Raw genomic sequence first — 26,209 nt, 5'->3', positions numbered from 1 at the left:
ATCTGAGACTGTCCTCTGGGTTTTTTTTTTAATCATAAGTGTAGTGTATTCATTTTGAAATAGTATCACCCTGTGTGCTAAGAAATTTAATATCGCATCCCTCTCCATAACCATGCCCTCACTGTCATTAAGATATCCTCTATCTCTGGAGTAAAAATGCAATGACTGCTGATTACACCTATGTAAGAAACTCAGAAAAGCAAGGCATGCCCATGCACAACCACACAACACACCCACAGCAATTTACGTACAATGCAATGTATGCAGCACCTCAACCATCATATGATAACATTTATAATGAACATAAGACTTACTTGCCCCATAGTATGGCTACATACAGCTAATTCTATGACTCATTGCATAACTTGTGTGTCAGCTTCTCACTAGTTCGATGCACTACCTGTAAAGTAAGACCATGTTGTTGTTGCGCATTCTGTCCCGTGGATGCAGGCCTTGGTCCAAGAGAACTGACTCTCCTATTTGGCTGTAACTCACGCCTCTGCCTCCCTGACATTGTAGGTAGTGTTTGTCCCTGTGTAGTCCTGCAAGCAACCGGTGTCTGTACACGATTAATGCCACTCTTGTTATTGTTTTCCATGGTCCGTATAACCTGAAAAAGCAGTACAAGTGGAAATCAGTAAACAAACATAATGTATTAGTTGAAGGCAATTCGGGTCTGAGAAGGATGCAGTATACTACTACTGGATTAATTTCATATGCAAATAGACACGTAGTACGCTTGGATAATCTCTGTTGCCAGGCAGAGGTAATTTGTTAACAGCATTTCATTAATAATTATGACTGGCATGCAGTACATCAATCCTTCTTTGAGTACAGATCTTTTTCCATAAAGGAATACTAAGCATGAACTACAGTAGTGATGTATACGCCAACCTCCTCACAGTTCATTTCACAACACTGCTTCATAGCCTTAAACCAATCTGATTATGTGTACACGACTGCACAATATACCAATGGGAAGTCATAGACTCCTGTAATATGCTACTAATAACGGCACAATTCCCAACAGCCTACACTACTTTATGCTCCCTTAATGTACCTTGTGTATCTCTGTTTTATGATGTATAATAACAAAAATAAAAGACAGCTGTTGCAGTAATATTACAGTTGTACCACACAGTGCATTACCACACTTAGCACTTTTTAGGGTTTACTTGACTCAACACAACACTCGGCGTGTCTCAACCTGCGATACACAAGGGATTACTTATGAACTGGAATTGCACCTGCAAAATCAAGGGATGCCATATTTTTAACACTGGTTCCCTACTATGGCCTACTAGTGCACAATTTGTGTGAACAACTTCAATTCAAATACCTTTAGTGGGACACTAAAAGATGTGAATATTGTCATTCTGAAAGGTGGAGAACACATAGTACAGACTATTAATTAACCACACAGTAGAGATGCTCAACAACTTATTTGCACTGACACAGATTAGAAATGCACATTAAATGTTTTTTCACTTTACTAGAAAGTTATAACAATTATTCTCAACTGCACCGCAATAGGCCAACGTGGATAGTGTGAGTGAAATTAAGGGCCATTTGGGTGAATACGGGGAAACTGCCAACATAGTTTGACTGTTTGGGGCAGAGTTCACGGAGCTGTAGTCTTCTGTAAAAAAAGACAAAAATACAAAGGTTATAAAGACAGACATAAAAAGTAGCACTGAACAACTGTGGATCAGAAACTATTAGACCAACGAGACATTCAATAACAATTGTAGTCATTGCAAGGCAATATTAATATTTGCAACAAGAAGCAATTACGTAACTTCAGAATGATGACAATTCCATGACTGCTCTATCCTTTTGACGCATAACTACGAAGTTTGATGTCTGTTATCTTTCCATCTCAAATGAAGCCAAAGTCTACTACAAATTGTCTGAATGCTGCTGAAATCTTGATAAGTGTTCCTCGACCAACTGTCTTGTGTCTGGTGGTTGATAAGGGGCAATTGTGGGCTGTATGTTGCGTGGATCATCATAAGACAGTGTGGCTCGTTCATGAAGTTTAGTGTGGTCTGCCAGTCTACGTTGCAAAATTTTTTCCTTTATTGGTATGAGGTAATTGTAATCTTTACTTTGTTTCATGCGCACCACTGTCCAACGTCCGCTTTTCTTGTTAAATTTTCTACGATACCTAAATATAAAGTGGATAACACTTCATGATACAATGAAAGTCAAGTAACAGCCTTTATTTAGAGTTTAATGCTTTGCATAGCATGTGTACAGCTGAAAAAATACAATGTGTAAGCCATGGTTGTCATAATTACTGACACTGAGTACAGTTTTGCAGCCAATCATGTAGGTCCACCAAAAGCTGCTTGACTAGATATATCTGACTTCAGGTAAAATGACCAAATGTGAGTATTACCGGTCATTAACAGAATATTGGACATATTTCGATCAATGGTGGTGGTGCTACTGCATGAGTCACTAACTTGATGTATCTGTTTGCATTACGCTAACATTGGTCGTACATGTAACACGTGTGTTTTTATATGTCCATGTGTTTACAGGTATGTGCAGTTGAAATACAGACTGCTGCAACTGAATATGAATTGCATCCGTTGTTAGCTGAAAAGTATAAAATATGAAATGAGTTCAAAATTGACGGAGTTTCCTACTTGTGTGCATTTCATCCTTATACCCATGCGTGTCAGATGCCATAACTGAGGTCTACAGTTGATAACACAATTAGAAGTAATGAAACTATATATTGCTTTGCCTGTTGAACCGATATGTGAATAATTGAATTTTCTTACACATATCTGCCTTCCTTGTTACACGCATATGGACAACCTCTGTGGCTGTTGTGGTCTATCGCAGCAAGAAAATTCCGAGCCCAAAATGCAGGGAAAGTGTAGGATTGCCGTTTTGAAGCATACTTTAATATGACCTGGTGGAACTGTTCTAATTCTGCTGTAGTTCTACACAGTGAGACAAGAAAAATCACAAGTCAGAGTATTCATGTCCACATGCACATCAATGTTGATAAAGGGAACCACAAAGTACAAGTACTTTACCTGTAGCTGACGTAATGTCTTGTTTTCTCCACAAATCTGGGGTCTAGAACAATCTGCCTTAACTTTTCATGTGCTGGGCTGTCAGGCTCTAGCCATGGCGCATGCTCCACCCCAAGAGACTCATGCTGACATTGTCCAACCGGTTCATAGTTATCATGTATCCCACTACCCCACTCATGCTGGTTTACCACATGGTATAAAATACCACCCCAATGGATCTATGGGTAAAAAATAGATAAGAGAAATAAAATTCATGTTGCAACTTCTACTGCTTCATATAAATCAACTGTACGATTAATGCGATGCATTTACATACCATGAATTCTTCTGTACTCTCGGAGTGCTGACAGCAATACCAGAAGTGATTGACAATTTGCCTGGTCCACTGACACAGAATTCTGCAGCCACGCTGCAGTCCAGCCTGTTGTGTAATACAAAAAAACAAACCGATAGACAATTAGGTAAATGTGTATTTCAGTAAACTGATGCATTTACACTTGACAGTTATTATCGTATTAACCATTACACAACGTGATGCTAAGTGTATTATTCCTAGCACTGGATTTCAGAATAGTGTGAAGAATGTATAAAATGTAGTACTGGTTACTGCATAGACCTTTGTTATCACTGTATTGCTATTCAGTACATTTGCAAAAAAACTAGTTTAGATAGATCATGCAGTAGACACTTTTCAATAGGAAGGTTAAGCAACCTGTATAAATTGACACTTCTCTTAGCACAATGCTAAATGACAGTGGATGACAGTTACAATGCAGGCAAGACGTGTTCATGATTAAAACTACTACGACAGTGTAGGAATACAAATATTTGGAAACACTGAATCGGTATGCTTGGACAGAAGGGCCAAATGCATGGTTCATTTTTGAATACTCCACCCTTTAGTGTTACTTCATGACATACAATCGATGGGGAGCACAGTGGCTATAGTCTCTACCTTGTAGTGGCTTTGCACCACAGCAGGTAATGATGACACAATATAAATTGTTACAGTATCGGATATACTTCTCATGATATGTAACCTCCACGGAGCTAAAAATAGGGTATCAATTTCCCGGAGTTGCCTATGTCAGGAATGTTTTTTGTTCAACTGAAACATAAATGCACACAATTAATACTCTGTGTGGTAGTATAGCCAAATACACCCTACGGTGTAGTCACAAATGTGATGTTTTGATTAAAAACTGAGTAATGGAAGTTAGTGCAGTTACTATTTTAGTAAAGTGTGGTTTTGGAATACTATGCTTCCATTTTCAGAAGACATTAATGTATATAGTGCTGTACATAATGGGACACTAAAAGAAGACATGTTCCCATGAATGTCACAAAAATGCAGTAGAGTAACTACTGTCTGTGTGGTCATACCATGGTGATGAAGAAATCGAAAGTATTTCTAAAAGAATCTGAACAATTCACAAGTACTGCATTCTTTACTGTCATGACCTAGTATCCAAAAACATTGTTAGTCATTCTGGAAAATGTGAATGTAATAGAGTACCGGAGGAAATTTTCTCTAGTGTTACCTTGTTAATTCGTTTAGCAAGATTTTTGGCCCCATGCCACATATCGAAGGAGTGCTTGATTGATGCATACCTAGACCCTGTAAAAGGAAAACATATCATCAGACCTTAAGCCCGCAAGGTTGAATGCAAGTATGACAGTGCAGACAGACAAGACTTACTCATTAGTTTAGCAATTTGTGGATGTGCATCAGTCACCAGCTCATCTATCTTGAGTTGTGCATCTTGAAGAGTTTTTATGCACCTCTCAAAGGCCAATTTCTCCATTCGTGGAGAACTCAATTCTGTTTCTTTTTTGTCAACCACTTGTATGAGCAAAATCTCTTTGGTTTGCTCATCCATGCATGTGTAAGTGCAATACTGTGCAGAGTGTCCGGGACTATCCATACGACCATCACCTACAAATATGAACAAGAGCTGGTTTAAGTCCCAAACAGACATGGATAATGGCAATGGTTTGCATAAACTTTACCTTAATAATAAATGTAAGGACTAACCCAGGATTGTCACATTAATGTGTTTACGAGTGGACAACATATTCCTCACCATCTCATTCCAGTAGTCAGTAACGACTGGGACTATGTATCTTCTCTGTAACCGGTAATAACTGGCTTGGTGGATAAATGCTAAGCCAAGACACTTTGCTAGCAATGCTATCTTAGCATAGTTGTTTCCAGTCAGGAAGATTGCCGCTGCTATCATAACATCACCAAGATGTAAACCCTTCCTAACTGTATGTTGACTTGACCACTGGTAAGCAATATGACCATTGCAACACACCTACAAGAAAGACAGTGTTGTTACCAACTATGCATGCCAAGTATTATTACAAATGAGTATGGCTTGTATGGTAGCCCAATAATACCTACCCATGATAGCTTGATGCATGATCCTTTGACTGTGTTTGTTACTGACACACCTTCTCTACATATATCACAATGTGGTATCATGCATTTCTGTGCCAGTTGTATGAGTTTACTCTTGTACACCAGTACAACAGATTCCGTGGAAAGTGATTCTGCACTAAGTTCCTCATTTCTTGTTAATGTATCCTCAGCGGCTGACCTGTCTGCTTCTAATGACTGTTTTGCTGTGTTGTACAAAACAGTCGGAAACTCACTGTCTTGCATTCTGTGTTCTGGCTCCTCACAAAGGCCTGCAGAGCTGCTCAAAATTTATGCCAGCACACAGTGCATAAAAGCAAGATAACAGAAGGGGAGAGACCAAAAACAACAGAATTAGGTATATGCAAAGCAAGAGCGATGCATCTGTAAATGAGGCACACTGATTAAAGCTAAAACCTGTTGAGAGAATGGTCAACGGAGGATGATCTGATACATGCCGGATTGCTCTTTTGCTGCATAGGTCGACAAATTGTGAATTCTTGCATGCTGGAATAGGTGAACATAAATAATGGTGTAAAGGTGTAGAATGCAATTACAATCCACCATTCACAATGTAGAAAGTGTGAATTACCTTTCTCTTGTGCTTCCTTGTGGAGGGGTGCCCGATGTTATGTATGACAAGTCGTGATGTAGCACGTGATTGTTGCCTCTAATGTCTTCGAGAGGGAAAACATCTGACATGCAGTCATCATCATCTTGTCTCATGTGTCTGAAAAACAAAAAGATTGTAAGAATCAGCATGTACATTTAGAATCAAGCAGAGTGTGTTCCATTCACACATGTGAGATATGATAACTGTGCAAAGTACTGGACTTGTCACGGTTGGTGGTGCAATTTTACCTGAAACTCCCCGAAAATAGGCTTGGAGCTGAGAGAGTACTAGATGTATTTGCTCTAATGGACATTGGAGTGGACTGAAGTTGGGGCAATGCTGACGGCACTGCATCCATGCATGACTGGTTACTTTGATTGTCGTACCTGCAATCAGGTGCATACACTTGTATTATTACATTGTCTGACTGCACTTCATATCACTTCTATCTAATTGAGATTAAATGTTAGTTTTTTAATAGTACTCTTAGGCCACAGTCTACAGATTCTACCGGACAAGAAAGCCAGTGCATCTGCTGCCGCATAGTTTGTGCCTCTGAGTAGGCACTCTATGTATATTTCAGCTAGAGGTCCAATTGATACACCCATGTTGGAGCTGTGTAGATAACTAGCAAGATTCCATTTAAAAGCAAAACTGTACTCATCAATGTATCACGCTACACAAACACAATACATTACGTGGTTACACACACTAAGGCGATGTTGACTAGACAGCTCATACAGCATGCCTTTTGGTAGTTTATGGTTGTAACACACATTACAGCCCTATTATAATCACTGACTGTCCTGTGAACAAATGTGTGTGATAACTATGAATGCAAACACACTAAGGAGTATTGTAACACAACACTATGATGCATATAATAAGATAAATGCAGATGGTTAAGCATACAAACAGACTTACAAGTTAAGCAGGAAATGTGCCACTTCCTGATGCGATTTTACTTGAAGATGATGCTTGACAGCCATCCAGCGATCAAATTCACTACCAATGGCAATCCATGTGCGTCCACGTTTAGCATCCAGTGCTTTCTTCAGGCGTTTATGAGCAGAGAGTGTTACTGACTTTTTGTTCCCGTTGGTTGTGCCGCCATTGTTGGACAGAGTTGACATGATGTACCTACCAGTTATACAAACCGTACAGGAATAGTACATTATACATCAATGTAAGTGTATTGTAACTGATGATGTTGAAACAGCAAAGATACAATCATGCTGACAGCAGAGCACCTGAACAAAAGTCAAATGGTCGAAGAAGATTAGGCATCGGCCACGTGTGGTAAACAGTTGCTGACAAACATGACATATGTGATTAACATGTAATGGACATTAATACATGGGACAGATGGTTTTCCGAAGTCAGCTATATAGCAAAAGAATGAAAAATTAAAATTCTCACAAACATACACAATTACATGTACTGCACTGTGCATTGAAAACAGCCGTGCTTTTTTCAAGATACACTCTGACGGACAGTATGCCAATTCTAATGGCATGATGAAATTCATATACTCAACTGTATATTGAGCACTATATTATTCAGCAGGTAACTACACATGTTAGCAGATCAGTGTTGACTGTGTCATATGCATCACCACACACAGGTTATGTATGTTTGAACGTATAATAATCCGTCAGTACTGTGCGCAATACATTGTGTATATATTCATCGAAATAGCGCGGAAAAGTAATGGGATGTGCAGATGACAATGCTAAGCAAAGGCATAAGCAGGCACATAGGGTTTGTGATGTCAGGGATGTACGTTACTTTGCTGTACCCCTAGTCAACCACATACATAATGAGATGTGAAAGAGTTGTACGTGAATAACGAGCAAGTATATAATGATAATGAGATGGTAAATTGGGCATCTACCTTTTGCCAGCAGAAGCAGACAAAGGTAGGTCCATGGTTATGTACCGGACTTCTTTAGATATGTGGTAAATTGGCAAGTGCAGGTACTGACCTGTTATTACCTGCAATTGAAAAAAAATGTAGTGTGTGCTTATGTATCCTAGGAAATGATTATTGATTACATACTGCAAAAAAATGTAGTGCGTGTGCTTATGTATCCTAGGAAATGAATATTGATTAGGATACTGCATCATAAGAAAAACAATACCGGAAACATATTCATTCAGATGTTGGAGACATGACCATTAAGGTTGGCATATGGGCATGGAATTGCTATGAACAGTTGTAATGTAGGAGAACAAGTGCTGTGCAATGCAAATAGATCTCTTTGGCAGCTGAACAGTCAACAGTGTGGTACAATAAACAGCCTCGTAGTCAAATAAATGGTTCCAAAGTAGGAGACTGGATTCAGATTAAATAAGTACCTGTATGATCATTAAGCACACAAAGCAAAAAGATACAAAGTTAAATGATGTGAGTAGAGCAGACCAAATCAAGTAATCCATGGCTCCTGAAGACAAAGATGCAGAAAATGACAGTGGTGCCAACCACATTCTCGTAATTATCGCCTAGAGATGATAACAGTGGCTGCTGAGAAAAAAATCATAGAGGACATTTAACATGAACAAATAAAAATGCATGGGACACAAGTTAAGTGTCACATACACTATGATCTGCATGCACTTGTATGCACAACATGTCACAGTTATCCTTTGTGAGTAGACATGCTTGAGCGGTCCAACATTTAAAAGACAAGCAAAGAAAATTACATTTCAGGGATATGTGCAATGGTGCAACATGGTATACTGACTGAAGTGGCCGTATTATTCTCCACAGTAGTCACGTTCAGATCTTAGGATAGTTAGCTCTTTCCATATAATTGAGAATTGAAAGTTAGAAGTGAGAAAGTGACAGTTAGTAGTATGTCCAGTGCCAGAATCCACCATATCACACATGCTCTGAAGTCTCTCAAGAACATGTAATGTTCTGACAGTCATAGTGCATGCTGGAGTTAATGACTTGAAAGGTACCTCTCAGGACTATACGAAGAGAAACGTGAGTGAGCTTGCTGATTATCTATCCTAGGGAGGTATGTACCTAGCCTTAAGCTGCATTCTACCATCACCCAGAGTGATGAAGCAATACAAACAGAACAGGATCGACTTTTGTGGTTGAAGGGTGATCTAGTACATGACAGTGTGTGAATATATTATCGACCGACAACAACACATTGTCAAAGATGACCTGCATCTGTCTGACCTGGATTTCATGCTTCTGCCAAAGTCTACGGCCTCATCCATAGAGTGCCTACTTAGAACTGGTTGTAAGCTGTGGAGAGCACACCAGCCTGACCGAGTTACTCACGCCATCATACATTGACGACTCCAAACAGTGTCTGCTGTAAAGCCAAAGGAGGCGTAGTTGAAGTAGACATTAAAGACATACACCACGTCCAGGCCAGTAAACAGTAAGAACAGGAGACACTGCAGGTGCAGTTAACAAATGACCAGACACCTATTCAAATCGTAGATGGCTAAGAACCAGAGAAACTGTCGGTGCAGTTAATAACTAGCAAGACCCATTTGTAAGTTGTATCTGGCTACTGGTGCATTAATGTGAATGAAGATGCCCACTATGCATATTAACCTGTTTGAATGTGTCAAGATGAAACCCTTTACACTTGATTCAAGTTGATCTTAACTGCCCAAACATAGATTGACGAGTGTGTTAACCTACAATGTCTCCACTGGTTACAAATCACAAATAAATGCATGGACTGCCTACAGCTCAGTATAGTACATAGACTAATATTAAATAGAAATAAATGGCCCGCTCTAAATAACATCTGTCCACCTTACACCCCAATGGAAAGTTTTTGACGTTCACATGTAAGTTATTCACAAATTGGAATGTCCTGCTAGACCAATCCTCCTCTCCTTAGGTAATAAATGGCACTGTCTGACTTCCACGCTAAGGACAATGTGAAGCACTAACAAGTGAAAAACTCAGCTTTTCACCAACCTCTCCTCATGGAATATGTAACTGGATTATCCCTATCTGGGAGTCTGTAATCAAAGGCCCCGGGGAGGCTATCCTCCTGAGTTCATAAGCATCCTATAGCTTAACCTTGCTAAGCTAATTACCATACAATCTATCACACTATGTAAATATAGTACATAGCTTTTTACTTTGGCTTTAACTGTGTGAATTGGTATAAAAGAAAATGCATGATTTTTTCCACTATGGGCAGTATTGCTGACACTTTGTATTACGTGATATGCATTTGTGCTTGTACTTCTATAGGAATTCTAGCTTTACTGTAATTAGTGTAATGGAGACTTTCCACCAGGCACTCAACTGAGTAACTACAAAGAGAAGCTTAAGGTGTAGAAGGCATAACAGAGGTAACATCACAGCAGGATGGAGTAAGTGCCCAAAGTAGGGAGAAACTGGAACATCGGGAATCATCTGAGGAAGACATATGAGCATGTAAAAGAAAAGAAAGAGATGTTCTATGGTGTAATATTTATGCAAAGGAGAAAGAAAAAGTAACCAATGCAAAAAGAGAAGCATCAAAGATATGTACTCGAACTGTTGCCACATGCCCTGGACTGTCCTGCCCTGGTAATGCCCCCCCACCCGATCAGGGAGGTGTCCATTGTCACTGTAGCAACCGGAGGGGAAGGGACGAAAGGTCTCCCTAGGAGAAGCTGGGGAGATGTGATCCACCAAGAGAGATGATTCTTGTACAATTGAGTTATCCGAATAGGATGGGACATTGGAAGTCGTTGGAAAGACCATTGTGTGAAGAGCATCCATTGTAAAATTCTCATATGGAAGCGAGCTAATGGTAGAAGAGGGATGGCAGCTGCCATAATCCCCAAGACTTTCAGGATCAATCTGGCTTTGACTTTGTTGCTCTGCAAGACAAGAGAGACCTGTCTGTGTATGTCTGCTATTCTCTGCTCTGTGAGTCTGGCTGACATGTTGACTGTGTCTAGATTTGCACCTATAAAGGTAATAACACGACAAGGCGACAAGACAGACTTTTTGTAATTTATGGAAATGCCTAGTGCCTGACATGTGTGAAAGGTGTAGTCTCTGGCAAGAAGTAAAAGATGCTGGGTGGGGGCTGTAAGGAGCCAGTAGTCTAAATAAGGAAACACCTGGAATCCTTGTCGTCTCAGATGAGAGGCTACCACTGCCATGCATTTGGTAAACACTCGGGGGGCTGTAGTGAGACCAAAGGGCAGGGCTCTGAATTGGAAATGACTGGTTCCCAGCCTGAAGGGGAGAAACCTCCTGGAGCGTCGACTCATTCTGATGTGATAGTACGTGTCCTGGAGATCTATCGAGCACATCCAGTTGTCCCACCCCAAAAGGGGTAGAATGGACTGCAGCGTGACCATCCGGGAATTTGTTTTCTTGACAAACTTGTTCAAGTTGCTGAGATCCAAAATGGGTCTCCAGTCCCCTGTTTTCTTTGGAACCAAAAAGAATTTGGAGTAGATTCCGGATCCTGTTTGGTCTGCTGGAACTGGTTGAATGGCTCTTTTTGCAAGAAGCTTTGAAATTTCTAATGCTGCTTGCTCCCTTTGACTGGGTGGAACGTCTGGAAGGGATTTTTTGGATTGCTTCGGAATGAAAAGGAAATGGATTCTGTAGCCTTCGGAAATGATAGACTGTACCCACTTGTCTTGAGTTAGGGTTAGCCAGGCTTCTGGGTACAGCGATAATCTTCCCCCGACTGCCTCCGAAGGTGGACAGTCGGGCAACACCTCAGGGATGCTGAAAGGGCTTGTCGGAAAAGGATTCTCGACTGCCCTGATTCTGCGGGCCCCCTCTGCCTCTAGGACGGTGTCTACCATTATTGTTCCCCCCTCTGCCTCTAGAGGGGAATCGACTCTAGGCGTCAGCCAAATCTCCTTGAGATTGTTTGCAGAACCACATCTTTCCCCCTTCTGGCCTTTGGGGTAAGGCCTAGAAGGAGTAGAAAAATGGACTCCGATGACAGAGAGAGTTTTGCCATCAGTCTCGCACCTACTCAGGGTTTCCTTCACTTGAGGACCAAAGAGGGATGATCCATCAAAGGGGGAATTAGTGAAGGACGCCTTGAAAGGGTCCACAAAGTTACATAGCCGCATCCAGGCGTGCCTACGCAAGGCTACACCTGTACCTGCCGCTCTACTTGCTCCATCCGCCGCATATGAAAGGAGGCGCATGGAGGAGTTAGTTATAGAATTAAGGGTTGCCAGCTGAGAATTCATTCTATCCTGAAAACCCGCAGCTGTTGGGTCCTTTAACATTTTGCTCACTTCCTTGAGCAAATCCCTGTGAAGACGAGTGAAATGACACAGGTAATTCAGCGATCTCATAGTAAAGGTCGCTGACGAGAACATCCACTTCCCGTACCTGTCCATCGACCTAGACTCCTTGTTAGGAGGATGAACAGGCACCGAAGGATCAGCTAACTCCTTCTTGGTGGCCGCAGCCACCACCATAGCATCAACAGAGACGCCTTTGGTTAAAAATTCTTTGTCCTTGGGGGCAGTGATGAATTTTGATGGTCTCCTGGGGGTGGGTTTCACTGAATCAGGAGCCGTCCAAGCCTTCTTAGTCACCACTTGCATAAGGGGGTCAAAGGGAGTGGACACCCAGGAGGTGGAAGGGTGAGAGCCAAATGCCTCAAGATACACTGATTCATCCTCTGAAGGGTTGAGGGCTGGCCAATTCCCCCTCTGTTTTAAGATTTCAAGGATGTCTGCAAAGGAGACATCTTCAGAGGCGGAATGAGGGGAACCTTCAGAATCCTCTAAATCAGTGTCAGAGGTGACAGACTCAGGGGAGTCAATGTGCTTCCTCTTGCACTGCCTCTTCCTAGGGGGCTCTCCTACAGGGTCAGGAGAGGCCTCAGAAGAGGAGGAGATCCCTACTGGGGAAACTTGAGGAGCTGGCTCTCTACGGTCGGGGATGAGAGAGTTAGTAGAAATCACCGGAGGCACCATGGAGGGAGGGGCAGAAGGAGCCAACTGTGGAGTTGAACCTGGTTCTAACATGCTCCTCATGACCTCGAAGGCACCCCTGTCAGGCAGAGCTGGAGGTCTCCGCTCCGAAAAACTGAAAACCTCCCCCGGCACTGACAGTGATGGCTCCGAGGCCGATGTTGGAGCCGAACTGACCAGCGCCGAAGCACAGAGAGGGAGAGCGGGGTCGGACAAGGGTCCGATGCCACTCGACACTCGGAGCCGACGAGGGAAGTCCAGCACCGAGATTCCTACAAGGAAGACATCGGAGCAGACGACGGAACTGAAGAGGAGGAACATTTTGAGTAATGGGAATAGTTCTCGACTGTTGAGTCGGACTTTGAAGCATCTGGGCTAGTGCCTCGGACTTAAGAAGTCGACTCACTACTCTGTGAAGGTCATGGTCCGACAGCCTGGAAGACCTAGAGGAGTGGGATCTATGGCTCCGTTCAGACAGCAAAGGTGATGCTGGAGCCGAATGAACGGAGCCGATAGATGGAGATCGGGACCTTTTTCTAGATGTCGGTTCCGACAACTTGATCGGAGCAGACTCAGTTATGTCTTCCTCAGCTCCGGCCAGAGCCGAGGAAACAGTAGGGGCATGTGTTTGAGATTCATCGGCTCAGGCCGGAGCCGATGTTCTAATAGCCTTAGGACCCCCAGAAGACGGCTCAGAGACTGGAGCTGAAGGTCTGGAAGGCTTAGAGGGTTTCCCCGAGGATTGAGTCAAGGGAACCTCAGGCTTCAATAAGCCCCTTAAAATAAGTTTATTTTTCCACTCCTGCAGGACTCTAGGGCTGAAGCCATGGCAAACAGCACATGAGTCCTGCAGGTGCAAAGGCCCCAGGCAGTATACACAAGAAGTGTGACCGTCTGTCAGAGACATCTTCTGACAGCACGAGTCACACTTCTTGAAGCCTGAGACCTTCAATTCTTTGGACATGTCCAAGAAAGTCCAAGTGTAACCACAAACACACACACACACACACACACACACACACACACACACACACACACACACACACACACACACACACCGATTACACTTGTAAAAATTAAGATTTTAAATTAAATTTTAATAATTAGGTTAGAAATTAAATCCCTACAAAACACAGTCACTACAGCTATCAAGGAAGGGAGGGACTGTGCCTAAAGCCCAAGGGAATAAAAATAGGAAATTTAGGAGAAAAACTGGGGAAACTCGACTAAAAAGGGGGTTTAAACTATTTAACTTTAAAAACTATGAGGAAAAAACTAACTGAAAGGGGTCTATCTAGTGATACAACTAAATATTTCAACTAACCTGACGAGCCGGTTGAAAAAGCACCTCGATCGCTGTAGCGGCAAACGAGATCTGAGGAGTTACCGCCTAGCATTGTGGGATATAGGGGAGCCTCGAGCCAGTGGAACTGGCTCTCGAGCTTTTAGAGTGGCCGAGTCGGAGCCGATCCAGCAAGAATGAAGGCAAGATAGACAACTTAACATAATATTTTCATGTAACTTACACAGCCTATCTGGATGTAGCCAAGGCATTGCATGCAATACCCAACTCTGGAATGATAGATAACTATAGTAAGCTGGCCATTAGTCCCTACATCAATAGATGGGTTGCAAAATTGCTAACTGACATAACCCAGACTGTAAAAGTAGCCGACTACAAATCCAGCTCCAGACAACTGACAAGTGGAGTACCTCCGGGTTGATTGCTGGGGACGGTCTTGTTTGGCATCTACTTCTCTGCAGTACAGGCCCACAATAGTGTAGTGTAGCTTGCAAAGTTGACAGATGAGTGCAAACCGGTAGCTATTATTGAATCCCAAAATGATTTGGATATTGTACAAAAGGGCCTTACAAAAACAGATGCTTGGTGCGAGAGCCATGGGCTCAAGCTCAATGCAAAAATGTATAGTTATCCCCTTTGGGCAAAATACTTGTACCTGTGAATTAACACATAGCTGGCAGTACACTAAATGCCAAAAGTGAGATATCAAACTTAGGAACACAGGTGGATAGTGGTCTCACCTTCGATAAACACATCACCACAACAGTAATGAAATCCTTCTATGTAGCACATCTCAGCACTAAGGGTTTGTCATCCTAAAAAAAGAAGGTGATTGTACTCATCCCTCATTAGACTTATTATAGAAGGAAATGCCCCATTTGGTATTTACCTATCAAGACATCTGCAACAACTGGAAAGGGCACAGTAATATCTCAGTAAAAGAATCACAGGCCTAAAGCAGATGCCATATGATGACCATCTAAAAAAAACTGCACCTATACTGTGTCGCATATCGTCTACTCAGAGGCGATCTCTGCTTAACATACAAGGCCATGTCAAAACCAGAGCTGTTGGACATGTTACACAAAGAAATCTAAATCCCTCAGACGCATGCTCCAGGATCTAAACCTTGTCATCACAATGAACAAAACATGCTGGAATGGGATTTTTTCCGGACCCACAGACTAACAGTACTCTGTAATAGTCTGGTCATACATGTCAAGAAGAGTGCCTCTTTGGCACGCTTTCAAAGGAATGTTGATGATTGGATGGGGGATAGGAAATTGATCCTGGGGATCATAATAATTGCCCTGCTAGACAGGGGTCCAGGGAAGTACAGACTGTGGTAAGAAATAGCCATGTAATGCATGTGGCTACGCATGCATAGGCCCTAGGGACGATAGCCTAGATAACCTATAAACCTAAGACAACTGTACCTCACAAAGTAACAATACAAATTGGATAATAAGGTGAGGATCAGGAGGAAGAAAGCATCATGAAAGAGAAGTGCAAGGTACAAAGCAATGTTATAAAAAGACAGAGAGGTGACATGAAAGAGAGGATACAAAGTGGAGAAACGAATAAGTGAGACTGCATAATTAATTTACAAAGGCAATGCAGCCCAAAAGGATGGATGCATGTCAGGTGGACATGGCTAGAACCCATTTGTTTTAATAAAGGCATCTGAGACATAATGTATCTTTCCCATTTCAGACTGTGTCCCAATTTGCCTGGAGGGAAATTATTCATATATGTATACACTCTGTTTAATGTGGGTACTCATAACTGACAAGGACTAACATATCGGTAATCATTAAGTAATATTAATAGTTTGATATAATAAACATTAGCCTGTGTACATGGTGATATACTCATAATTAAGACTGATGAGTTATACCTGTGCTAAGTGAAGGACTATTTGACATTGGTGACTGTAATGCATAAAGTACAAAGTTAAAAGCATTCCTTATTTTGTGACTCCATTGAACAGTGAAATAGTAAAATAATAATACAAAATTCTATTTCAAACCATCCTAAAAATAAGTGTAGAACATATCCAAAGTGTAAAACCAAATTGTGGGGTCTAGTGTAATCTCATTCATTACTTATTGTCATCTAATTTGCCAGAAAACCACACAAGTAGTACTAATGACCTGACAGAAGCATGCCCTTCCTAATCTGCACCTGTAATACACCCATATTTAAAAAAATAATGGAAAATAAAAAAAAAATAAAATAAAAAATGTGAACTTTCTGCTGCAGCCAATTTGGTTGCATGCTTCAATGAAGTGGACGAGACTGACTAGATAGTACCGTGCTAGTTACTTTAGCACCCACTGAAATACAGACACCAATGTACAGCTACAAAATAATGTCGATGTCAAAGCACAGTACCTCTGTATCTGTCAAAGCAATAAATATGGGCTTAAACCTAAGTGAAAGTGGAACAAATGTGGTCAAATAGGGAGACTTTTGAAATATTCCTCGTATAGAAAGGCATATGAAGTGTGAGACTCAATCATCAGTGATTACTTATTGTGATATAATTTGGCAGAAAAACAACCCATCTTTCAAACGGGACGAATTGGCTAAAGTAAGGACTTTGGGTATAATGTGTACATATGAAATTATCCACAGTATAAGGCAGACGACCAAAGGATTCAGTAGTAAATTGTCTTTATTGAACGTCACAAACAGGAAACAGTAAAATAAATCAAGCACTTTCGCCTGATCAATATCAGGCTTTCTGAAGATGCTTACTGAGACTAACAACGTGACTTAAATATGCATGGTTTAATTAGTTAGTTATTTATTAGCATTTTTGCACATATATGTATTTTATATATTATTGAGCTATCTCATTTTAATGTTATTTACTAGTACATAAAGATAGGAATTATTTAAAGTTCGGGGGTCATATATGATATTGTTTACAATGTTGGATATAGCTGCATCTTTAACAGTTTTTTATGCATCAGAGTTTTCTTCATACTAGGAATGGTTTAAAGGATGTTGAATATATGACAGTCTGTTTTTTACAAATATGCACGCACATTCAAAACGTTGTGTTTTGTTGGTGAACTACTATATACTAGTATAATATGTGTTTTAATGGCTGATGATTTCTAAAGTTTCAAAAGTTGGAATTGTCATAACACGTGTTTTTGCAGTGACTTTTTAATTCTAATTTTACTTAAATTCAATTTGAGCTTTATTTAATTATATTTATAACAATGAAATTCTAAATTAATTTATTATTTAAAATAAGGTGTAAGCATACTGAAAGCGTTTGATTTATTTTACTGTTTCCTGTGTGTGACGTTCAATAAAGACAATTTACTACTGAATCCTTTGGTCGTCTGCCTTATACTGTGAATATTTTCGTATTTCTGATTTATTGGGACCGAGTTCGTCTATGTGGATTTTATAATGTGTACATGCTATATGCACATCCACCATAATCTCCACCCGTAATGCACCCATATGTACAATTAAATAAAAAAATAAAAATTAAATTAAATTAAAACGAGCAGAGTAAAAAATTGTAACTTTCTGCTGCAGCCAATCAGGTCGCAAACTTCAATGAAGCGGACCTGATTGAGAGCAGATTACCGACCAATAAGAAGTTGAGCAGCCTGAAAAGCGTCTGCAAGAACAGGCTTCGTTTTGAAATGTTAGCGTTTACTTGCATCTGATGTATGGATACAATATTATCAGTATTTATTCAAGTAGTCAGCCCTCACCCAAATGTATACTATCGATATGTGCGGTAGTATATGTGAGGTTTCTGAAAAATGTCCGACCTCACCAGATCCTTAAGTTCAAGACAAACAGCATGAGCAGCAAATGCAAATGTCACTTCTTATTTAAATAAAATACAAAATGCTAGGGCACGTTTTAGGCAGTCCAAGAAATATTCAAACAGCCACTATTATAATGAAACTATTAGTTAGTAATAGTTATTAATAGTTAGATTCGAGTTTCACCAAACATAAACTTCATTGAATCCTCTGCACGAAACTATAGCTTGTAGCCATAATCCAGCAGAAATAACCAAGCGTTTCGTGGTACGAATTTTCGAATCTAACTTTAATACTTGGCGAACTTTAGAACTTTGGTATACACCCTAGCATTTAAGCGACAGTGTTTTTTTGGATGTACTGAGTACTTTTCTGCATTTCTGAAGTACGTCTGATCAGAAGATTCATTATAATAGTGGCTGCTTGAATATTACTTGGACTGCCTAAAACGTGCCCTAGCATTTTGTATTTTATTCACTATTTATCTAAATGCTTTTAGGGCACAAGTGTGTTGGTGAGGCTAAATTTGTGAGCTTATATTTACTTCTTTTTTAAAGTTGAATCCCTCCAGTTCAAAACAGAATAGTATCCAAACCAGCGTAGTGAATAAAAAATAGACTTTTTATTACTGTAAAAAAACAAACGTAGCAAAACACAAGTGCTTTCGCCCGGTGATACCGGCCTTTTTCAAGTACAACCATCTATGAACTGCAGTGTTCTTAAATATTCTGCCAAACACTTGTTAATTAAAATGCTGCCTTGATTTAATAATTAATCAAGTTAATTTGCTGTGTGCAAGAAATACAGAAAAAACTGTAACGTATACTTTTTTGCCATATACCGCTATAAATACTAGAAATTTTAGCACCGATGACATTTTGTGCACATGAATTCATAAATTGATTCAGCTTACTTTAAAGCCTGTTACTTTTTAAAATAAATAAAACTCCAAATTCTTCGTAACCTTTTAAAGCTTTCTTTAAAAACAGAGTCGTGACAAATAAATCCAACAGTAAGCATATGAAATGTCCGCGTAGTTGTACTAAAAACGTAACCTCGGTTAAATTAATTTCCTTATCTAACACTGCTATAAGCTTCATTAAGTTTAAAAACTGATGAAGTTATATACATTAAAAAGTTCTCAGTCATGAATTAAATTGTGTAGATCTTGCACCAGTCCAATAATAAATATGCATTAAATCCACAGAACTAATAAAAACCTTTTAGACAAGTTAGTGATAAATAAATAAATATGTTACTGACCAATCTGCTTCTGCTCTGTTATGGTTGTAATGTGCATTGCTCCAGATGTATGTGTACTTTATACAAGTTGCTGAAGTAATGAATTAATTATTTTAGTTAACAAATACGCTTGTTATGTGAGGTTTCATTATTTCAACTGCTTCCCTGACTCACTTTAGAATGCACTTCCAACGGATCACAGACCTGTAAACAGCTGCCGTGCACAGAGATACATAATCGGCAAAGTTGTGTGCTGGCAATTTTCGAATGGGTCACATCAACCGTAATAGAAAAATATAGGACATTTGCTCCGGGGAAAACTGGATAAACATATTATCATACAGACATAGAATGCTGTAAAGTATCACATAATTACATTTTCGACAAATGCCTACCATTACACGCTACTTACTCCATTTCATGATCATGTTTTAGAAACATGATCGAACTTTATATAAATAAGATAAATTAATACTTACTGAACAAAACACGCAGGAGAACAACCTACAAAGCTGAGAACGAAAGAGTTGTGTCTTATTCCTGAGGGAAGTAAAACAGGACCGGGATAAAAGTTTGCAGCATTTTTAAGGACATGCAATGCCATAGGTGGGACTGTTGGGATGTCATTAGTGATGTCACAAACAAGGGAGGTGATTTGGTAAGTGGGTGTTAGTGTTTTGAGATTCGGTCCGAGGCAGGCAGGCTGTTTGAGGAACGAGATAGTGTCCCTTTAACTGCCTATGTACATCCAAAGAATGCAAAACTTTTTCCCCTTCATTTTGGGGGTTAGCATAAAAAGTAGGCAAATGTATAGATTGGTTCAATGCCACATTAGAAATCACCTTAGGCAGAAAAGTAGGATTAGTACGTAAGGAAACTCTGTCCTGGTGAAAAATCAGAAAAGGTTCCACTGCCATGAGGGCCTGTAATTCAGATACCCTTCTAGCAGAAGTAACAGCCAATAAAAAAGCAGTCTTCCAAGACAACAACTTCAATTCAGCCGTAGCTGCAGGTTCAAAAGGAGGCAGAGTCAGTTTTTCCAAAACAAAATTAAGATCCCAGGTAGGAGTAGGAGCCTCCGTGGGGTCTTATATTCTTTGCCCCTCTAAGAAACTGTTTAACCAATGGATGTGAAAATAAAGGAGGGTCACAATTATAGTGAGCAGAAATAGCTGCAGCATGCACTTTTACAGAAGAGAAGGACAAACCCTTGTCCAATAAAATAGTCAAATATTGCAATGTACAACTCAAATTAGGCAATGTGACATCAAAGCCTTTAGCTGAACTCCAAAGAAAAAATCTCTTCCATTTATCAGCATAAACTTTTCGAGTACTAGGACGCCTGGCTTCCAAAATAACATCCAAAACTTGTTGAGGGAGCTGAAGGCCCTCATTCTCTAAAACCGAATGCGCCAGGCTGTCAGGTGTAGGGATTGCACCCTGACATTGAGAAAATGATTGATCTGAAGTAGGAGATTCATTTGTCTGCAACCTGTGGGTTATGGATCCGATATCGGATCCGAACCGGCATGGTTTACCAGCTATGGATCCAAGCTCTCAGCTCCTCCCCTCACCCATAATGCCCTGCTCTACCCTCATGACCTCAGATCTCATTTGCCGCGCATGGTGACCGGATTGTTTCTCAAGCTCTCAAGCTAAGTGCTAGTTTTCAGTCTTTAAATTTTAAAAGATTTTTTCTTAGTTATTTGTGTGAAAGTGTAGGTTTCCCCTTTGGTATATTTACTTTTTTAGAGTTTATCTAAAAGTTATATCCCTCCCCTCGCTGTTAGCGTAGTGTGTGTGTGTTGGGCCTGTGAGTGATTTTGTGTTTCTTTAGTTACTTTTTAGTTATAGTAACTACTGTTGTAGATTGGGATGTCTGAGCAACCCAAGTCTATATTTTCTAAATGCTCTGAGTGTGGCCATAAGCTTTCCCCAGCTGATGGCCACACTCGGTGTGTTAGATGCCTGGGGGTTGAACACCTCACATCTGGATGTTCCATTTGTGCAGGGTTCAACCCCAGGGCATTGAAGGAGCGGAGGTCCAAGCTTGTTTTGGCGGGCCTTTTACCGCCGGACTCGGCTCCGACCTCCGCTCCTTCGGGAGTAACCGTGCTCACGGTTATTCCTCTGGCCCCCTCCTCCTCCTGGGACTCAACCTCCCGCTTCTGGTTTGGAGGAGAGGGATGCTAGAAAAAGGGACCGGAGGGAGAAGCACCATAAGCGGCGGGCCGAGACCTCTGTTTCGGCCCTGCCAGCCAAGCGGGCTTCTCCCCCGGCTCCATTGTCGGCTCCATTGTCGGCTCGGTCTCCTCCTTCTCGGCTCCGGTCTCCAGTGTGTTTTCACCGGGACCTGAGGAGGAGGAGACCCGATCGCCATCGGGGCTCTCGAGGAGGCACTCTAGGCCTACCTCGGTAGCCTCGCCGAGATCACGATAGCCTTTCGGATGCTGATCTGGACCGGATGATGAGAAGGTTCATCCAGGCCCAGATGCAGATGGGAGTGTTTTGCCTCCCCTCTGGGGAGCTCAACCCCTTTTCAAACCGATTGCTCCTTCTCCGCCCCCCTACCCGGGCTCGGAGCAGCTGGAGCCGAGCAGCCGGCCAGGGTGGGTCGGCGCCGATAGTACTTTGTACTTCGGATCCGACCCTGCCCTCGAGTGCATCAGATCCGACCTCTCGGAGCCTGGATCCGAGCCTCAGATCCGGGGGGATCAGTGCTCCTTCGGCGCCGTCTGTGTCGGAGCGCACTGTCCCTTCGGATCCGAGCGCTTCGGCTCCGATCCACTCTTTGGATCCGAGGGGGAGCCGATTGTCGGATCCTTTGGTCGAGGTCGGCTCCCCTTCGGTGTTTGATGTAGTGGAGAGGGCCCTGTTGAGGGTCTCCGGACCCCCAGCACTTGTTTCGGCTCTGTCCCACGCTCCCTCTGCACTGGGTCAGGCTTCCACCATCCGGCCCTTGGGACAGCCCGCTTCTGTGCCCCAAGCTGCTCCACTGGAACAGGTTGCTGCTTGCGAGGAGTCCTCTGACAGCCCCCCAGAGGATATTCCTCGCAAGCATACGTGCAAAAGGAGGCACATTGACTCCCCCGAGTCTCTCACGGAAGGCACGGACTTGGAGGAAGGGGAAGGCTCCCCACGGTCACCCCCCGAGGATGTCTCATTTGGGGACATCATGGAAATGCTCCGTATTAGGGGGGGGTGGTCTGCCCCCAAGTCTTCCTCAGACGAGTCCGTGTTCTTGGAGGCATTTGAAGCGGGCCCGTCTACCTCTTGGGTGTCCCCTCCTGCCGACCCCCTGGTGGACCTCATTACCACCAGGGCGTGGAAGGAACCGGACACTGTGGAGCCAATCCCTAAGAGGCCCGATAGGATCCTCAGCCCACCGTCCGACCGTGCCCATTGGAGTAAGGGGCCTCCGGTAGATGCCATGTTGACGGCGGCGGCCACCAAGAGGGAACTTGCTCAGGAGAGTCCCTCAGTCCATCCCCCGAGCAAGGCGTCTCGGATGATGGACCGCTTGGGGAAGCGGATGTTTAGTTCTGCGACCTTCTCGGTAAGGGCGCTGAACTACCTGGCACACGTCATTAGGATGCAGCGAGATCTCATTAAAGAATACGCTGCATCTCCCCCAGAGTCCATGTCGGAGGAGGACAAGATGCTGCACTCCACCCGCATGGCCACTCTTAGATCAGTAACTAATACCTCTATGCGGCTACTCTCCCATGCTACGGAAGGCGCCGCTAGAGCAGCAGGGGCAGGCCTAGTCACTAGACGTCAGGCCTGGCTCCGTCACTGCGATTTTTCTGAGCCCTTCAAAGCGTCGCTTGACAACGCCCCCTTTGATGGTTCTGCCCTCTTTGGCAAAACCGTTCGCGACACTTTGACCCAGAGCGAGAAGGACGGGAAGACGCTGTCTGCCATCGGAATCCGCTTCTCTGCACCCCAGAGGCCCTACTCTAGGAACCAAAAGGGTCAGAAGAAGATGTGGTTCCGAAGTCGCAGCAATCCCAGCCTGCTCCAGACAACCAGTCCTTCCGTGGCAGAGGAGGACAGGGAGGACGCCGCCCTAGAGGCAGAGGGGCTCCCAGGAACTTCGGGTCCAGAGAACCTTTCTCTGAACGGCCCGCGCAGCAACCCTGAGGGTTGCCCGGCTGCTCCACTCTGGAGGCAGTCGGGGACGTTCGGGCACCTAGCGGCATGGGAGTCCATAACATCAGACCGCTGGGTTCGCCAAATCATATCCAGAGGATACCGCATCCCTTTCTTCACTTACCAAAGTTGAAGTCCCTCCCAGACGCTCCACCCGGTCAACGGAGGCCGCTTTGGCAGAAATTGGCCATCTGCTAAAGAAAAGAGCCATCCAGCCCGTCCCCAGACCAGATCGGATCAGGGTTCTACTCCAGGTTCTTTTTAGTGCCAAAAAGACGGGGAACTAAGACCAATTCTAGACCTTTCTCTCTTGAATCTGGCAGTCCCCAAGGAAAAATTCAATGGCCACTCTGCAATCTATTCTCCCCCTTCTGGGAGAAAATCACTGGATGTGCTCTATAGACCTCAAAGATGCGTACTACCACATCCTGATGGACAGGCGCCCAGGAGGTTCCTCCGCTTCCGGCTGGGAGCCAGTCACTACCAGTTCCGGGTCCTTCCCTTTGGTCTCACCACAGCCCCCAGGGTGTTCACCAAAGTATTAGCAGTGGTAGTGGCCCACCTGAGGCTTCAGGGGGTACAGGTCTTCCCCTACCTGGACGACTGGCTTCTTACCGCCCCAACAAGGTATCTACTACTATTGGCGCGAGACTCTTTTCTACATCTCGCTCCCTTTCTGGGCATTACAATAAATACGAAGAAATCCAACCTGGCGCCCACACAGCTCTTAGATTTTATAGGGGCCAGGTTAGACGCAAGGAGTTTAAGAGCCTTCCTCACTGCAGACAGAGTTCAAAATCTGCAGCTCCAGGTGCGGGCCATTCTCCACTCAAGTTCTGTTCCGGCGGAGTTGGGCCTGAGGGCTCTAGGGTCCATGGCGTCTGCCATAGCACTTCTTCCTCTCGCCAGACTACATATGCGCATCCTCCAGTGGACTGTTTTAGTACAGTGGTCTTACCTTGCTCTTCCTATGCATCATCCCATTGCGATCAGCAGGGCTTGCAAGCGGTCCCTCCTGTGGTGGCTTCACTCCCCAGATCTCCACAGAGGCCGCCCATTTTGTGCTTCTCCCCCTCTCGCCACAGTGACCACGGACGCCTCCTGCCTCGGGTGGGGGGGGGCATTTTGCAGGCCGGACCGTCCAAGGCACGTGGAATGATTCAGAGACCTCACTGCATATCAACGTCCTAGAGATGAGAGCGGTGCTCTTAGCATTGCTAGCACTTCAAGACTTTCTTCCCTTGGGAACAATTGCGATTCAATCGGACAACATGTCGGTTGTCTGGTATATCAACAAGCAGGGAGGAACCAGGTCTTACCCTCTTTGTCGAGAAGCCATGAGGGTTTGGGAATGGGCAATCTCCACCAACCGCTTTCTCATAGCAACGCACATTCCGGGTCGGTCCAACATCCTGGCGGACAAACTCAGTCGCACCATTCTGACTCCTTACGAGTGGTCTCTCAATTCTCAAGTAGCGGAACGCATATTCGCACGGTGGGGAACTCCTTCTTGCGATCTTTTTGCCTCTCCCTCAAACACCAAGTGCGACAGTTTTTTCGCTCTGATACCTCCTCCTGGAGGCTCTCCAAGAGACACTCTGGTGCATGTTTGGCCACCCGGTCTTCTGTATGCTTATCCCCCCTTACCTCTGATGCTCCAGGTTCTTCAGAAAGCGTCTCGGGTGGGTTGCAGAATGATTCTCATTGCTCCGTTTTGGCCTCGACAGATCTGGTTCCCCTTCCTAAGGTCTCACTCTGTGAATCCTCCTTGGATTCTAGATCCAATCCCGGATCTGATAGCTCATCCATCCTGCCTGTCTCCTCCGAACCTGGACAACCTGAAGCTGACCGCTTGGCTGCTCCAGTTCCACTCTTGATCAGGACTCCCGGTATTTCGTCCCCTGTTAAGGCTATCCTGGTGGCAGCTCATAAACCTTCCACTAGGAAAATCTACCATAGCAAGTGGAAACGGTTCTCTTTGTGGGTGGAGCGGCAAGGCCTGAATCCATTCACTGCTCCACTCCCATTGGTGCTTGATTTCTTAACCACTCTTTTTAACGATGGTGCTAGCAGTTCCACGGTCAAAGTACAACTGGCAGCAATCTCACATTATCACATTGGTCATGACTCTAATCCACTCATGTCAGCCAAGTTGTGTAAAATTTTCCTTAAAGGTACTTTCCTTCTCAGGCCCCCTGTAAAACAAGCGGTTCCTCCCTGGGACCTTTCTTTAGTTCTCCAGGCTTTCACCGCTCCCCCTTTCGAACCGGCGGCTACGGTAGATCTCAAATTCTTGTCGTTCAAGACTACCTGTTTAGTAGCCATTACTTCTGCGAAGACAGTTTCAGAGCTTCAAGCATTATCAGCTAAACCTCCTTACTTGGTCTTTCATCCGGACCGTGTTTACCTCAGGACCAACCCGTCCTTTCTTCCTAAAGTAGCTTCTGAAGCAAACATTAATCAGTCTATTAACCTCCCTGTTTTCTTCCCTAAATACGAAAACAAAGGTGAATATAAGCTTCACTCCTTAGATGTTCACAGGCAACTTAGATTTTATCTAAACAGGACAGCTGGTCATAGGCAATCCGACCAGTTGTTCATTTCCTTTGCCAAATTTAATCTGGGCAAGCCAATTTCTAAAGTCTCTTTGTCTCGTTGGATTTCACAATGTATCTTGTTGGCTTATCA

The 26,209-nt window shown here is 43.1% G+C and overlaps 1 protein-coding gene and 1 long non-coding RNA gene across 2 annotated transcripts in view; one reads left to right on the top strand and one right to left on the bottom strand.

Moving 5' to 3' along the window:
- Positions 1-2,283: 2,283 nt before the first annotated feature.
- LOC122797885 (gastrula zinc finger protein XlCGF57.1-like) overlaps positions 2,284-26,209 on the top strand; it is a 163,643-nt gene continuing 139,717 nt past the window's right edge. The window contains exons 1-3 of the mRNA XM_044066404.1: positions 2,284-2,331; positions 2,415-2,439; positions 2,966-3,044. Of these exons, the coding sequence (XP_043922339.1) occupies positions 2,284-2,331; positions 2,415-2,439; positions 2,966-3,044 (152 nt within the window). The remainder of the gene's footprint in view (positions 2,332-2,414; positions 2,440-2,965; positions 3,045-26,209) is intronic.
- Positions 4,886-5,531, bottom strand: LOC122798702. The gene is made up of 3 exons (XR_006364298.1): positions 5,461-5,531; positions 5,089-5,371; positions 4,886-4,989 (listed from the first exon to the last, which is right to left on the bottom strand). It is a non-coding gene; the product is annotated as an uncharacterized LOC122798702 (long non-coding RNA).

The sequence above is a fragment of the Protopterus annectens genome, chromosome 3.part1 (assembly GCF_019279795.1).
Source record: "Protopterus annectens isolate FY-2018-M chromosome 3.part1, PAN1.0, whole genome shotgun sequence".
Lineage (NCBI taxonomy): Eukaryota > Metazoa > Chordata > Ceratodontiformes > Protopteridae > Protopterus > Protopterus annectens.
The sequence above is the reverse complement of the archived record's forward strand: the minus strand, read 5'-3'. Positions and strand labels throughout refer to the sequence as shown.